Below are 13,834 nucleotides of genomic sequence, written 5' to 3' on the forward strand. Positions count from 1 at the left end.
ACGCCAGTGTCCAAAGCGTAACTATTTCTGAAGATTACAGCTGCAAATTCAAATGAATCAGCTTGTGGCAATTTGTATAACTGACGATTTCGAGTAGAACTGAAGTACGCATTCAAATTTTCGAATTACGCGCAAAGAGATCACGTTGTAGCATTCAGCAGGATTAAAGGCAAAAGGCCGCGCTAAGCGAACTGTATTTGCAAGAAGCCTTTTTTATGAAGGAATAAAGTTGCAGACTTGAATGCTAAATGATTTGATGCTGGGAAGAATTATTGGAAAGCTTGAAGAAAGCTGCAGAATTACTGATATTACCAGAAAGTCTGGAATCTCACATAGTATATAGTATCCAGGCTCCAGGCAGCATTTCAAACCAATGGGGTCTGTGTTCCAGAGGTTTTAAGAGGTCGCCTTCACTCTACTACCGAACATGAACGTGTTGGTTATAACAGCAAAATGTAGTCGAAACACCACGGCAGGTAGGCAAGTAGGCTCCCTTCAAGGACAGGTACGCGGATATCTCGTGAAACTGATAAGTAGGACTACACGCCTGAAGGCCTATAGTCTGTGTCACTTTATCGACAGCTCATCGTAGAGCATGTGTTCAGTGGTGGTGGTGTATCCATAAAATTGGACAAGACACCAATGGGCTAATGTACTCTTTACAGATGAGACGTTTCGATCTTACCTCCGATTCCAGACGATACTTGATCTGGAGTGCAAGTGGCACTGCTTACCATCGCGAAAATGTTCTTGAAAGAGATAGATACGGTGGTCTGGGATCATGATGTGGGGATGCATTATGCTTAATTGACGCAACATGCTTCAAGTGCTGGAAAATGGGACTATGACTGCTGAACGATATCTCATCGAAGTTATTCAACGTCATGTTCGATTGGCCCGTGGTACTGTAGGCGAAGAATTCGTTTTTATGGATGACAATGCCACATCACATCGTATATGAGCAGTTGAGATACTTCTGGAGATCGAGGATATTAATCGAATCGAGGCCAGCATGCTTTCCAGATATCATCTACATAGAACACGTTTGGGATGCAATAGGGAGATGCATTGCTCGAAAATCCCCTCCAGAAAATAAACAAGGCCTTATCCTTGCTCTTAAGGAGGAGTGGACCAGTTTTCTCAAGACTTCCTGAATCACTTGGTACTAAGCATGGTACGACGTTATGAGAGCTACATCGCAGTTCCGGGTGAACATATTCTATACTGAAATATGTCTCAGCATAGTTTTCTGTAAACACTTTACATTAAATCCTTAATTACTCTTTTAGGAAATTTGTAACTTTTGCCAAGAACGTATTGCAATTTATGTGTAACACGTTTTTTTGTGTAATATAACTCATTATTGTGTTGGCAATAAATTCATGTCCACTTTTGACTGGAGTCATGAATATGTTTTCATATAAAGGTAAAAATGTACTTCGTCCTTAGCTTTTGGACATCAGTGCATAGTTCTGAGCTAACTTATCTTTTCCTGATAATTCTCCATGTTTTGTTTCTTTAAACTAATTTCTAATTCTATTGCTACACTTTATCATTTCCATTATCTGTTGGCGACGTTTCTAATTTACTGTTACTCTAATCTGTGTCTTTGAATTCTGAAAAGTTATCACTTGGTCTTATTTTATCGTACTGTACATTATACAGATAATAAAAAGCCATTCCCTGATTGTATATTTTTATTAAATTATCTCTCAGATATAGTGGTTATTATCTGGTATTCTGTCATGTATTTTCTTGCTCCTTATTCGTTTAGGTTAATATATACGTATACGCTTTTATTTATAGCAGCAAATGCATTCGTTTGCTGCGATATTCTGTATTGTTTTCATGCTATTCTCTCTGTACTGTGTTGTTGTTTTTTTCTAATTTATCTAAGCATTTGTAAATTATTTCCTCATTTACCGCTTGTTTATTTATTCATTTATTTAAAGTAAGATGATACAACGGCCGTTAGGCCTATTTTACGTAGAAGTACGACACCATTTCAATCTCCTCCATTTCATCAGGGTTTGGGATCCGAGTGCAGCTGACGAATCAGGATTATGGCTGAGTATTCCTGACTATAATCCGTTTTTGTTCATGTGGCAGTTTGCCAGTTGTGGGGAGCCAAAAGGTCAGTCGAGTGTATACATTAGAAGGAATTTAGCACTTTTATCACAAAATCTGGTATTTTTTTAAATCTTTTCGTTTATACTCTGCATATACCCCGATATTATGATTAATTTTTTTCCTGTTCTTGTATTTAAATTTCCTAACATCACACAATCATTTTTATTTATATATGTTTCGTAGTCCTAGAATTCCGTCATTTTCTCTTTCCAATTATTTTAAAGGAGTCTCTACTTGTTATTAATCTGACTTCTATTATTCATTCGTTCCGATGCTTGGATAACACTGGCCAACAAAAAAAAAATTTTTTTCCCCTACTGATTATGATCTGACGCATGTTTTTTACTAATTTGGGTGGCTGATTTCAAATACCAAACCCATTTTTCTCTATCAAGTCAGGTTTTTCCTCTATGGCATTTTCTTTTTACTAATTTCTAAGTTTTTGATAGTTTTAAGGAGGCAGTACTATTTAGAGGATCAAAAAAAATCGATTTTTTAATATTATTTTCTAAAAGTATGTACTTTTAAAAATCTGTTCCTAACTTTTATGAAGAAATTCGAAAAATTCCCGAAGATATAGCCTATTATTCAAACCGGTGCGCAGATCAGAATGGGAGCGCTCACCGCTCTCGCTTGTTAGTAAACGAATAAATGCGTAAGAACCTGCAACGGCACGTACTGACGCTTTGAATGCGAGAGAGGCCGATAACCGACCTAATACATTTAGGTGATGAAAGGTAGGCGATGACAACGGCCTAAAACAAATGAATGCTATATATGCGTCATAGCGGACAAAGAACGATCGAAATCAGTCAATCGTTAATCGATCGTGAAAGTATGATGAGCGCTTATAACGTTTCAATAAAATCTCTGGGTTTTTTTGTCTTGTTAATTGCATGTCAGTCGGCAGTGAAGAAAATACATCATGTATACTACTCGAAAATTTGTCAATAGTGTAGATTCCTTCTGCTACATTTGTGGCAGCTTTACTGTTCCCAGTCAAAGGACAAATATCACTAATTTCGTTAAGAAAGTGTACTTTGCATACTTTGACGTAAAACTTGCAGATCAGGAAAATTCATGGGCTCCAAATAAAGTGCGTAAGTTATGTGTAGAAAATTTACGACAGTGGAGCAAGGGAAAACGCCAAAAATTAGCTTTTGGCATTCCAATGATTTGGCGTGAACCGAAAAATCACGTAGATGATTGCTATTTTTGTTTAGTTCAGACTTTTGGTTATAATATAAGAAGAATAAGAAAAAAATATGTATCCAAATCTCGACTCAGCAATTCGGCCAGTTGCTCATTCCAATGAAATAGCCGTGCCAATTTATAAAGGACTTCCTTTACTTGAGAACGAGCATGATCGGGATATGCCAGATGTTCTTGAGGAGCAAGACCCGGATGTTGATTTAGACAATGAAAATTTTATTTCTAGTTCTGGACCGCAACGTTTTACTCAAGCGGAATTGCATGACTCAGTAAGAGATTTGGGCCTATCAAAGGAATCATCGGAATTGTTAGCTTCAAGATTAAATGAAAAAACTTACTGGAGCAAGATACGAAGATAACTTTTTATCGTAGCAGGGAAAGTAATCTTGTACAATATTTTAAACACGAGTGCGGGTTTGTTTACTGAAACAATGTGTCAGGTTTACTAACTGAAATGAGTGTTGTACAATATCATCCAAATGAGTGGCGTTTATTTATCGACAGTTCAAGCAGACGTCTCAAGTGTGTTTTACTACACAATGGGAATGTACATGGCTGAATTCCTATTGGCTATTCAGTCCACTAAAGGAAACATATGAGGACATTAAAAAGGTTCTGAAGTTATTAAAATATACAGACCATAACTGGATCATCTGTGTGGATCTTAAAATGGTGAACTTTTTACTTGGCTTTCAAAGAGGATATACAAAGTTTCCGTGTTGTCTATGCTTCTGGGATAGTCGAGCTAGAAACCAACACTGGAGTCAAAAACATTGGCCTCTTAGAATATCCTTAAATGATGGAGAACAGAATGTTATAAATATAAAGCTTTAATCGACAGAGATAAAATCATTTTTCCACCTCTACACATCAAACTAGGTCTTATGAAGCAGTATGTTAAAGCTTTAGATTTATAAGGTGACTGTTTCCAATACATATGTGAAAATTTCCACGACTTAGTTATGAAAAAAATTAAAGCCGGTGTATTTGATGGACTGCCAATTAGAACTTTAATGAGAGACCCAAATTTCATCAACTCTATGAACGAAATTGAGAAAGAGGCCTAGACTTCATTTACGATGGTTGCGAATAATTTTCTTGGAAACAAAAAAGCGTGCAATTACAAAGATCTAGTGGAAACAATGCTTAAAATTTTCCAGCTCCTAGGTTGCAACATGAGCATAAATCTTCATTTCCTATACAGTCATCTTGATAGATTTCCCCGAGAATTTAGGCGCTGTAAGCGATGAACAAGGCGAAAGATTTCATCAAGACTTAAAAACTATGGAAGATCGGTACTAAGGAAGATGGCACTAAAGGGATCGCCAAAACAGAACACACAGCAGAAATTGCTACAAACAAAAATTTATTCCCTGAAACTCATGTGTAAGTAAAATTGTTATTTTTTTATAAATATTCTTGTAATTTTAAATGAATATTGTTAAGTAGTTATGTATCTAATTATCGGCCTCTCTCGCATTCAAAGCGCCAGTACGTGTCGTTGCAGGTTCTTACGCATTTATTCGTTTACTAACAAGCGAGAGCGGTGAGCGCTCCGATTATAGGCTATATCTTCGGGAATTTTTCGAATTTCTTGATAAAAAGTTAGGAACAGATTTTTAAAAGTACATACTTTCAGAAAATAATATTAAAAAATCGATTTTTTGATCCTCTAAATAGTACTGCCTCCTTAAAACTATCAAAAACTTACAAATTAGCAAAAAGAAAACGGCATAGAGGAAAAACCTGACGTGATAGAGAAAAAATCAGCGCACCCAAATTAGTAAAAAACAAGTCTCATATAAAAGTCAACAAAAATTGTGTTGAACTCTGTAATTTATCTATTTTTGAAAGAGATATTGGAATACGAATGACAATGTCTGCCCCTTTGTCCATAGGGTTCAAGTTGCATTTAATAGATTCTTTTTTTTTTTTTTTGTAATTTTTGCAAACTTTTCCTTCTTGTATTTCATACGTTATCTGATTTTATTTCTTTGACTGTGTCGCTATGCGTAGTGTTTGCTTCCGTACCACAATATAACCAAGAAAAATCTGTTATGAAGGTATTTCTTGTAGTGGTCAATTCAGTTCTACTAGAGGAAGGTCTTCCCGTTTTGGCAATAGGTTCTGGAATAAATCAATCTCTGACACTAGTCCTCCCATAAACACGGGATTTTAACTATGCGGAACTCATGCTCTAATTTCAGAAAAGAACATTCAGTTTTAGAGTTTGGAATCTACATCTACAGCAGACATGTACATCGATGGATGTACATGTCTGCTGTAGTCTTCTCCATGAATGTGTATAAAACTCACTGATAGCTAAGGGTGGAGTTTAACTGCCAACCATTGTTCGAAAGCTGCTTAGAACAAAATGGCTTCTTCTGCACCCTTTTTTTTATGGAAATAAAATATGTTAACACATTTATTTTAATTATCCTTATGGGTATTGTAATCAATGACAGCTTTATAACGACATGTATTGCGCCTTGTAGTGTTAATTCTGTAATTAATTATTATTGATATTTAATTTCAAGGTTGTTATGCAATTATTTTTTACTTCGTTTTATGACACTAGAAAAAATACAGATTGGATTTATTGGAAGCAAAATTGACGCTTAAAAACACATATTAAAATGATTAGCTAGTTTTGTAAATAAAATTTAAAAATCCACCATATGCTGAGCGAATTTTAAAATAATTTATTGCTAAGCCAACGAGTTAATCAGTATGATGCTGTCATTTTTCCCTGATGAATATAAAACGGGCTGCAAATATATTTTGGTAATCTTAATTACTATAGTTTGATTTAACTACTTGCAGAAGTAATATCGTAGCCGCTTTAGATGAATGTTCCCTAGCGGAAGAACATTGGAACGAACACACACACACACACGCACGCACGCACCCACCCACACACACACTGGCCGCAAACAGTAATGTGACCAAGGAAATGATGCACAGAAGTTCGAAGATTGGCTCTCTCTGGTAATGCCATACAACCTGTGGTTGTGATTAATTGTGCATGTGTTGCTCCGTGGAGTAAGAGATCTGCACTACATCGTGGTCTGAGCTACCTAGAGGGAAGAAAACATTCACAACGCGCTTAGTAGTGTTACTAGAGGAAGAAATCCAGGGTGGTTAGAGAGTAGTTGGGGTTGTTTTGTATTCTGGTGGGCATATAGACAATTTTTGAGATCATTTATGAATGCAAAAGTCTCAGCCTCTCCACCTGCTTGTTCTGTGGAGTTGAGTAGCCAACTGGTGTTGTGGATACTGAAGATTCCGAGGAAGATGACTTCACTGCAGAGCTGGATTGAGGAGAATTAATATTTAATGAAAGGTGATTGAAGAGTTCAGAATTTGTTTGCATTAGAAGAGAGTTTGGGACAGTTTATGAATTTGGTAGACACGAGTGTCGACATTTAGCGTTGCGTCAATTTCGGAATGGAAATTCAGGGTAAGGATGTTGTACTTTTTTTTTTGTCTCGATCGTGTCTTGAACTGATAAAACAATGAGATCACGAAGCTTGCAGGCGTTACTTGCAGTAGGTATGTTAGCTTCGAGACGCTGATCGTGAATTGCATCGAACTTTTTTTCAATTGTGTTAATTTTCTGGGAGAAGGTTTCGTCGAGTATGATAAGGCTCTCTCAGAGGCTATCTATTCGCTCGCCGTGATTTAAGAACTGTTTAACAGCAGAGATGCATAGAGGACAGGAAAATGGCGGGAAGAGGTTCCACAAGAGTTTGAGCGCCGACTTGTCAATTTTGACATGATTGGACTGAGTTCCACTGGCAATAAAAATGGTATAGTAAACTCTTTTTCGATCCTGAAATGTATAGCTTTAGCTTGCAGTTTCAACATTTCAAAGCTTCAAGAGCTCTAAGTGCAGCGAGCCTCGAAGCGCATTGACTTTGCTCTGCTTTGTGGTCGCCATCTTGGCTTGGTGCTACACATTGGCTGCAAGCGATTGCAATGGCCGTCATTAAAATACGGGGAAACGTTTTCTTTTTTACTCAGAGTACTTACATTAATTTAGCTCCACCTTCAGTCCCTTGAACACTTGCTGTACTCTTTTGTGGCAGAAGGTTATTAAAATGGCATCTAAAACCATATAATAACAGAGCACGATTTCCAAGTAACACAATATATAAATATTTAATAATATTTGGAAACATTTTTATTGACCTATAAAAGAGATGTATTAAAACTAATTATTTCGATAGAATTCTTTCTAAAAAAATAAAAATAAAACCAGCGTATATCCGTGCACATGAAACAAATTAAAGCATTTTTTATGTTGATTCTCCGAATTAAAAAATAGCATACACAGAATAATTTTCCTTAATCAGCTTATTGTGCATCTCTGAAACCATCTAACTTTTATTTTTCTGAAAAATGTATTTTTTTCCCATATGATCGCATTATTTTTAATTTGTTCATAAAATTGCCTGCAGTCTTCTTTAAAGTTGCATTTTATGCTTAATGAATTTGACACTGATAACACTTTCAACTGCCTCTCCTCCATAGACTATATTTGTAATTGAGCACATACCCACTCTCTCTAGGGGAGGAAAATGATTATCTAATCATTAACCCAAATATGTCTTAGGATAATGTTGCAGTTATTTACATGAAAACAAACTCTGATTCTCGATTTCTGCAGCTGTATGCCTTTGACAGGGCGAAATGCAACTCGTGTCCATTGTATTCACCATCATAAACGAATTTTTGAAGATGAGACCTAAAGCTGCACACATCAAACTCACGCGCACAGATATACCCCCACCACAACACCGGGAGACTGAAAGAGGCATATTAAGACTATCAAACGCACTTTAAAAAAAAGCTTTCAGTCTGCCCACAAACCCCAAATTAAAAACCTTCTACTACAATAGTACACCACGCTTGTTTGCCCACAAAAATATGGTGCACAGTGAAAGGGATCCGCTTCAAGGCCCGGCCACATGTCAGTTTTGCCCCCAACCAGAAACACGTGATCACTTAATGATGTATTGCCCACACACCTCCCGAATATGGAACACCGTTCAAACACTCATAAAACACAAAGAACCCATAACAGAACACACACTGTTCTGGTTAAACGAAGGTACCATTAACACAACTAAAGCAATCATCATCATAACAACCATGTACTCGATATGGACATACACATGCGACAAAATTTATGGAAGGGAAACAGGACCAGACATACTCAGGAAAATAAACAACATATTAAAAGACACAATCACAGATACCATAAACAGAAACAAAATAACCTAACACCAATGGCGGCAAATGGGTCTCATCTCAGAATTCGAAGAACAACTGCAGATCATAGAAATAAAAGACCCACCATAAATACAAGACTTAAAACAAAACCATACAAAACTTCTTGTAGAACGCGAAGAAAAAAAATAAATATACATAAGCAAAAGAAACACATAGAATATACTTTCTGATTAAGCTGTATAACCACCTGTATATTAATTGCTTTATACTATAATTGGTTGTAGCCTTGTATATAATAATGGTCAATTATGGAGATTGTAGTTTAGTTTTATGTTTCAAAAATGTCAATGACAATATATATAATGGAACAGCTTGACCACATATTAATGATATATGATATGTAAAGTAATTATATGTATTTGTTTAAATATGATATATATAAATAGCACTTAAAGTTCTACGATAAGTTCATAATGTATGAACCAAACCTTTATATTTTAAAAACATACATTACACAGGTTTATTAGAGAAGAAATTATTCAAGAAGTGTTTCCTAACACGACAAAAAAAAAAAAAAAAATATAGCACAAACCCAAGAAAGAAGACGTAATATACTACTAGCAAACAGTTAAATGTAAGTACATATATAAACAAATAGGATTTATGAAATAGTAATCAAAATGTTAATATGAGTGCTTAAGATGAAATGACAACAACAATTCAGATAGAATATGACACACTAAATAAAAAAAAAAAAATCAATCAAAAGCTCAGATGAAGCATAAGACTATACGAAACAGAAAGCACTGAGCAGATTATCATGCAAAAAAAAAAAAAATAGACTGTATAAACACAGATAATATACACAATGTGAAACCATAAAGAAATGTCAAAGAAAAAAGCCAATTAGAATGAGCATACTATGTACAGCATGTATATAATTGTAAATAGATGAAAAATAGGATGTATGAAATAGTAATTTAAATGTTAATATAAGTGCTTAAGATAGAATGATATCAATGCATGACACATTGAAAAGAAAAAAAATGTTCAGATGAAGTATAACGACTTTAGGAAACGCAAGGTACTGAGCAGATTACCATGTAAAAGAAGATTGTATGACCACAGATAATAGACACAATGTGAAAAAAAAAAAAAAAAAAACTATAAAGAAATATAAAAACAAAAATGCCAATTACAATGAGCATACTATGTACAAAATGTATATAATTGTAAATAGATGTATACATATTTATTCCTATTCAGATTGTACATAGATGCTTTGTTGTTAATAAATATATGTAGTCACCATCATCCTGATTACTGCACTATTCCGGGATAAACCTGTCCGGAAGTATTCTGCCATTGTGGAATTATTTATCCTCTTGGTTTCTCAGAAACCAACTTTTGTATATTTTTACCTACATTTATTTATTAATAACTCTTTTTGAATAATTTTTTAAAAATGTTTACATTTTTTTAAATATTTTTTTTTTTAAATTTTAATAAACTCTTAAATATCCTCATTCTCTGGTTTTCTGGATAAAAATCGCTAACATGAAACAGAATGAGAATGAGGATATTTACGAGTTTATTTTTATTAATTCTTAAATTCATTATTAAAATAAATAGCAGTGTGTTTACTTAAGAAATATACAATAACACACAAGTTTTTTTTTTTTAATCTTAACTTTTATACAGCAAATTCAGATTGATGGAACTCGGCAGGCATGTTATTTGAAGCGCTACAAGAAAAGAGGTGCAGTGATTAGCCACTTCTACGTACTTGGTGTAGATGAGTCCTTCGCATTTTTGCTTGATACGAATTCTAGACATGTCTAAAGTTGCGACTAACTCAGTTGTATGCTGTTGCACGAAAACAGGAGTAGCCAGAATGAAGGTAAATGGATTTTCAAACCTCGAGCAGACTGAAGGGCAGGTGTAACAACTGCCCCGGGACCGCACTCGGAACTGTAATGACGGACGATAAGACTTGTTGTGATACATGCAATTGCTAAGATCGACCTCGAGTCCAAAAAGAATGAAATCTCCAATACTGGGCGTCACTACGACATTCACTGTCGCCTCGGATGTGCCGACCTCCGTCGATCCGAGAAACATCGACGAGGCGCTTTCAGTCTGTAAGGATCTGTCGCGATTGCTGATTAACACTGCTCGATTCAACTCTCGGCGAACTCTCTTCTTTGAATTGGTGCACAAACTTAGAACAGACGGTTTTCCAGAGAAGTTTTTGTTTATTACGGAACAGAGAACGGCCCCAAACTCTTCCATGGTGAACACATTGGATTCCAACACTTTCACACATTCTGACTCAGTCATGGCATAAAACCTCAGGTGGGGCAAAATATCTTTCAGTACATTCCTCAAGTTTTCGGAAGAGAGAAGCCCGTTCCGAGTACATTCATGAAGCCCCCAAGCATGCACTGCACAGAAAAGTCTGTATTCCGACTGCAAAGTGAGCGAATCCATTTGAACTATGAATTTGACAACTTTAGCATCCGTAGAGAGAAAACCTTCGCTTTCGAGGACTTCTTCGGTCTCTTCTTCGATAATTTCTGTACAGCTGTACACAAGCCCCACGAGATTTTTGCTCAAGGCTAGCTTCAAAAGTTGACACACTTCATCTGCACGGACGACCATGCTGTTCATGTACTGCTGGCAGTAATCTTCCAAGTAGGAAACCTTGTATTTAATCGCGCATTGGAGAGTTTCGGTGACCTCTTCGAAAGACTGAATCCTAATGTCATCGGTGTAAAGATACCTGAAAGACAAACATGAGTGTGCATTTCAGAATGGGAACGGGCGTTTTGAAAAATGAAAAATAATTCTCACACTAGACTGGTTAAAAATTATAAATCAATGAAATAAAATAAATATTTCATTTAGCCAGGTTAAGAAGATTTTTAAAAAATTGGGTATAATCCAAATTAATAAACAGCTGTGTTAATTCTCATCATGGGATGAGATTTAACAATCTGAGATTTGTAGATGAATTGTTATTACTGAAGAAGATGAAAGAGAACTACAAAAACGTTGAAACTGTTAAATGAGGAAGGAAAGAGATTTGGACTTGTTTATGAACTTGGAAAAAACAAAGACAATGGTATTTGGTGAGAAGAACATGAAACAAAAGATACCAGTTGATGGAATTAATGTACAAAATGTAGAATAATTCACATATTTGGAAAGTAAAATGACACATGACTTGGACTGTAAAAAATAAATAAATATTAGGATTTCAAAGGGAAGAACAAATCTGAAGGCCGTGGATAACATTCGGAAAAGTAAAGCGATCAGCCTGCAAATGAAATGAAGAGTGCTGGAAACATGCATTTTCAGCGGTGTACTGTATGGATCTGAAACGTGTGTGATAAATAAGGAATCAAGAAAAAGAATTTTGGCATTTGAAAGAATTGGTTACAGGAAGATTCTAAGAATAGGATGGGTACAGAAAATTACAAACGAAGAGCTCTCTCGGAAGATACAACCAAAGGAGAATCTAATGCAGAAGATTATGAAATGGAAGCTGCAATTATTTGGACACATTTGCAGAATGAGTGAGGACCGGAAGATAAAGACATTCGTGTTTGGTATTACGGACATTGTAAACAGAAGGGGTAGATTACAGAGAATGGATAGACGACATAAAGGACTGGTGTAGAATGGGGTTACAGAAACTTCGACGTTGTGCACTGGACAAAGAAATGTCGAAGAAGATAGTGAAGGAGGCATCGGACACAAACAGACTGTGAGCCCATGGTTCGTGATGATGATGATGATGATGTGTTTTGATGGGGAAAGAAAGAGAGAGAGAGAGAGAGAGAATTCGTTTTTGCTTTGTTAAGTAGAATTTAATTTATGCCAAAGCACAAATGCTGTGAGGTCAGCATATCATGTATTAATCGCATGCGCTCTTCTAGCTGGCGGTCTACTTTGCAGGATGAAAAAGACGAGGTATTGGAGAGTAAAAATGCTGCCTGTGGTCTTTTAAATAACATTTGAATCTCATTCTAAAGTGCAGGATTTGTCAAAAAAAAGGGCAGATGGTTAAAAGGCATACTAAATATCCATCAATAAAGGCATTTGGTACAAAGTACACTTAAAAACGATGTTATTGGATATTCATTATTACTCATAAACTAAGTGTTAAGTTGAACACAGTCTCATTTCTTCTTTATTAAAATAAGAATGCAGTCTTCAAAGGTGACTTTATAAGTCAGGATGTTTTTTATCAATGAAAGCATTATCCACGTGTAGGGGTGGGAAATGGGCATTAATAGGGATGATTTGAACTAAAAATCTATTATCCATTACTAGAAAACGGATAGCAAAAATTATCAATCTAGTATTTTATATATTTATGTTTTAAAAAAAGAACATGGAAGGGTGATCGCATATTCCTGGGTCAGATCCGATAAGACAGCTTTCAAATATCAAATTCTTGATTGTTCGAAGAGCATGTTCTAGGGTAGGCGAGACAAGCGGGAAATCTCTTCCAATACCATCGATTCAGTGGCATCAGAGAGTGAAAAGGGGCAACTCTTCTCCTATTAATTCTGATTGGCTCAAAATGAGAACCTTTGAAATGAAGATTAACATCAAGGACAGTAATAAGCAAGAGCTGCTCGTTTGTGGATTTCGTTGACATACGCGCTGTTTATGCACAACAGAAACGCTGTTTTATAAGATATTTTCTCTTCCCTTTATATCTTCGTAGCTCATGCACATCCACGATTCCTTTTGGGTGAAAAAAGAAAACTAAGGTTAGAATAGAAAGCAAGGAACCTTTATAAGAACTTTTTAGAGTTGATGGTGAGACACGTCTCATAAGGATTCGGCCAGATTTATTCATCCAAACAACACAGTCAGAACCCAACAATTCACAGGTTAAAAGATCCTCTCTTCACAGTTTAATTTGCTAAACTTTTAAATGCAACTATTTGTTTAGATACAATCTTACAATAAAGTCTCTTTCCAATAATAATAATAATAATATTAAATGGCATATATGCAAACTCCTCTGATGTGTTTACATTCGCAAGAGAATTATTCGGCCATAATTCTAGAAACCAACCTTTTCATTTATGCATCTAGTTGAAGGTGTGCTTCAGTGGCATATCGAAAGACATCGTTCCAATTCATTTCATTTTTGAATGTTTTTTCTTTAAACATACACGAAAGGCTACAATACCTACAGCATATTAGAGCCAAGTGTGGGCAAGAGTAATAGAAGAAA

At 35.6% G+C, this 13,834-nt stretch overlaps 1 protein-coding gene across 3 annotated transcripts in view; it reads right to left on the minus strand.

Moving 5' to 3' along the window:
- Positions 1 to 10,243: 10,243 nt before the first annotated feature.
- LOC150095176 (BTB/POZ domain-containing protein 6-A-like) overlaps positions 10,244 to 13,834 on the minus strand; it is a 30,856-nt gene continuing 27,265 nt past the window's right edge. For all 3 annotated transcript variants that reach the window (XM_090411005.1, XM_090411006.1, XM_090411003.1), the window contains exon 3: positions 10,244 to 11,359. In XM_090411005.1, coding sequence (XP_090267131.1) covers positions 10,264 to 11,359 — 1,096 coding nt within the window. In that variant the 3' untranslated portion in view covers positions 10,244 to 10,263. The remainder of the gene's footprint in view (positions 11,360 to 13,834) is intronic.

Source organism: Typopeltis vanoorti, chromosome 21 (assembly GCF_054136105.1).
Source record: "Typopeltis vanoorti isolate ZY-2024b chromosome 21, IOZ_Tvanoo_1.0, whole genome shotgun sequence".
NCBI lineage: Eukaryota > Metazoa > Arthropoda > Arachnida > Uropygi > Thelyphonidae > Typopeltis > Typopeltis vanoorti.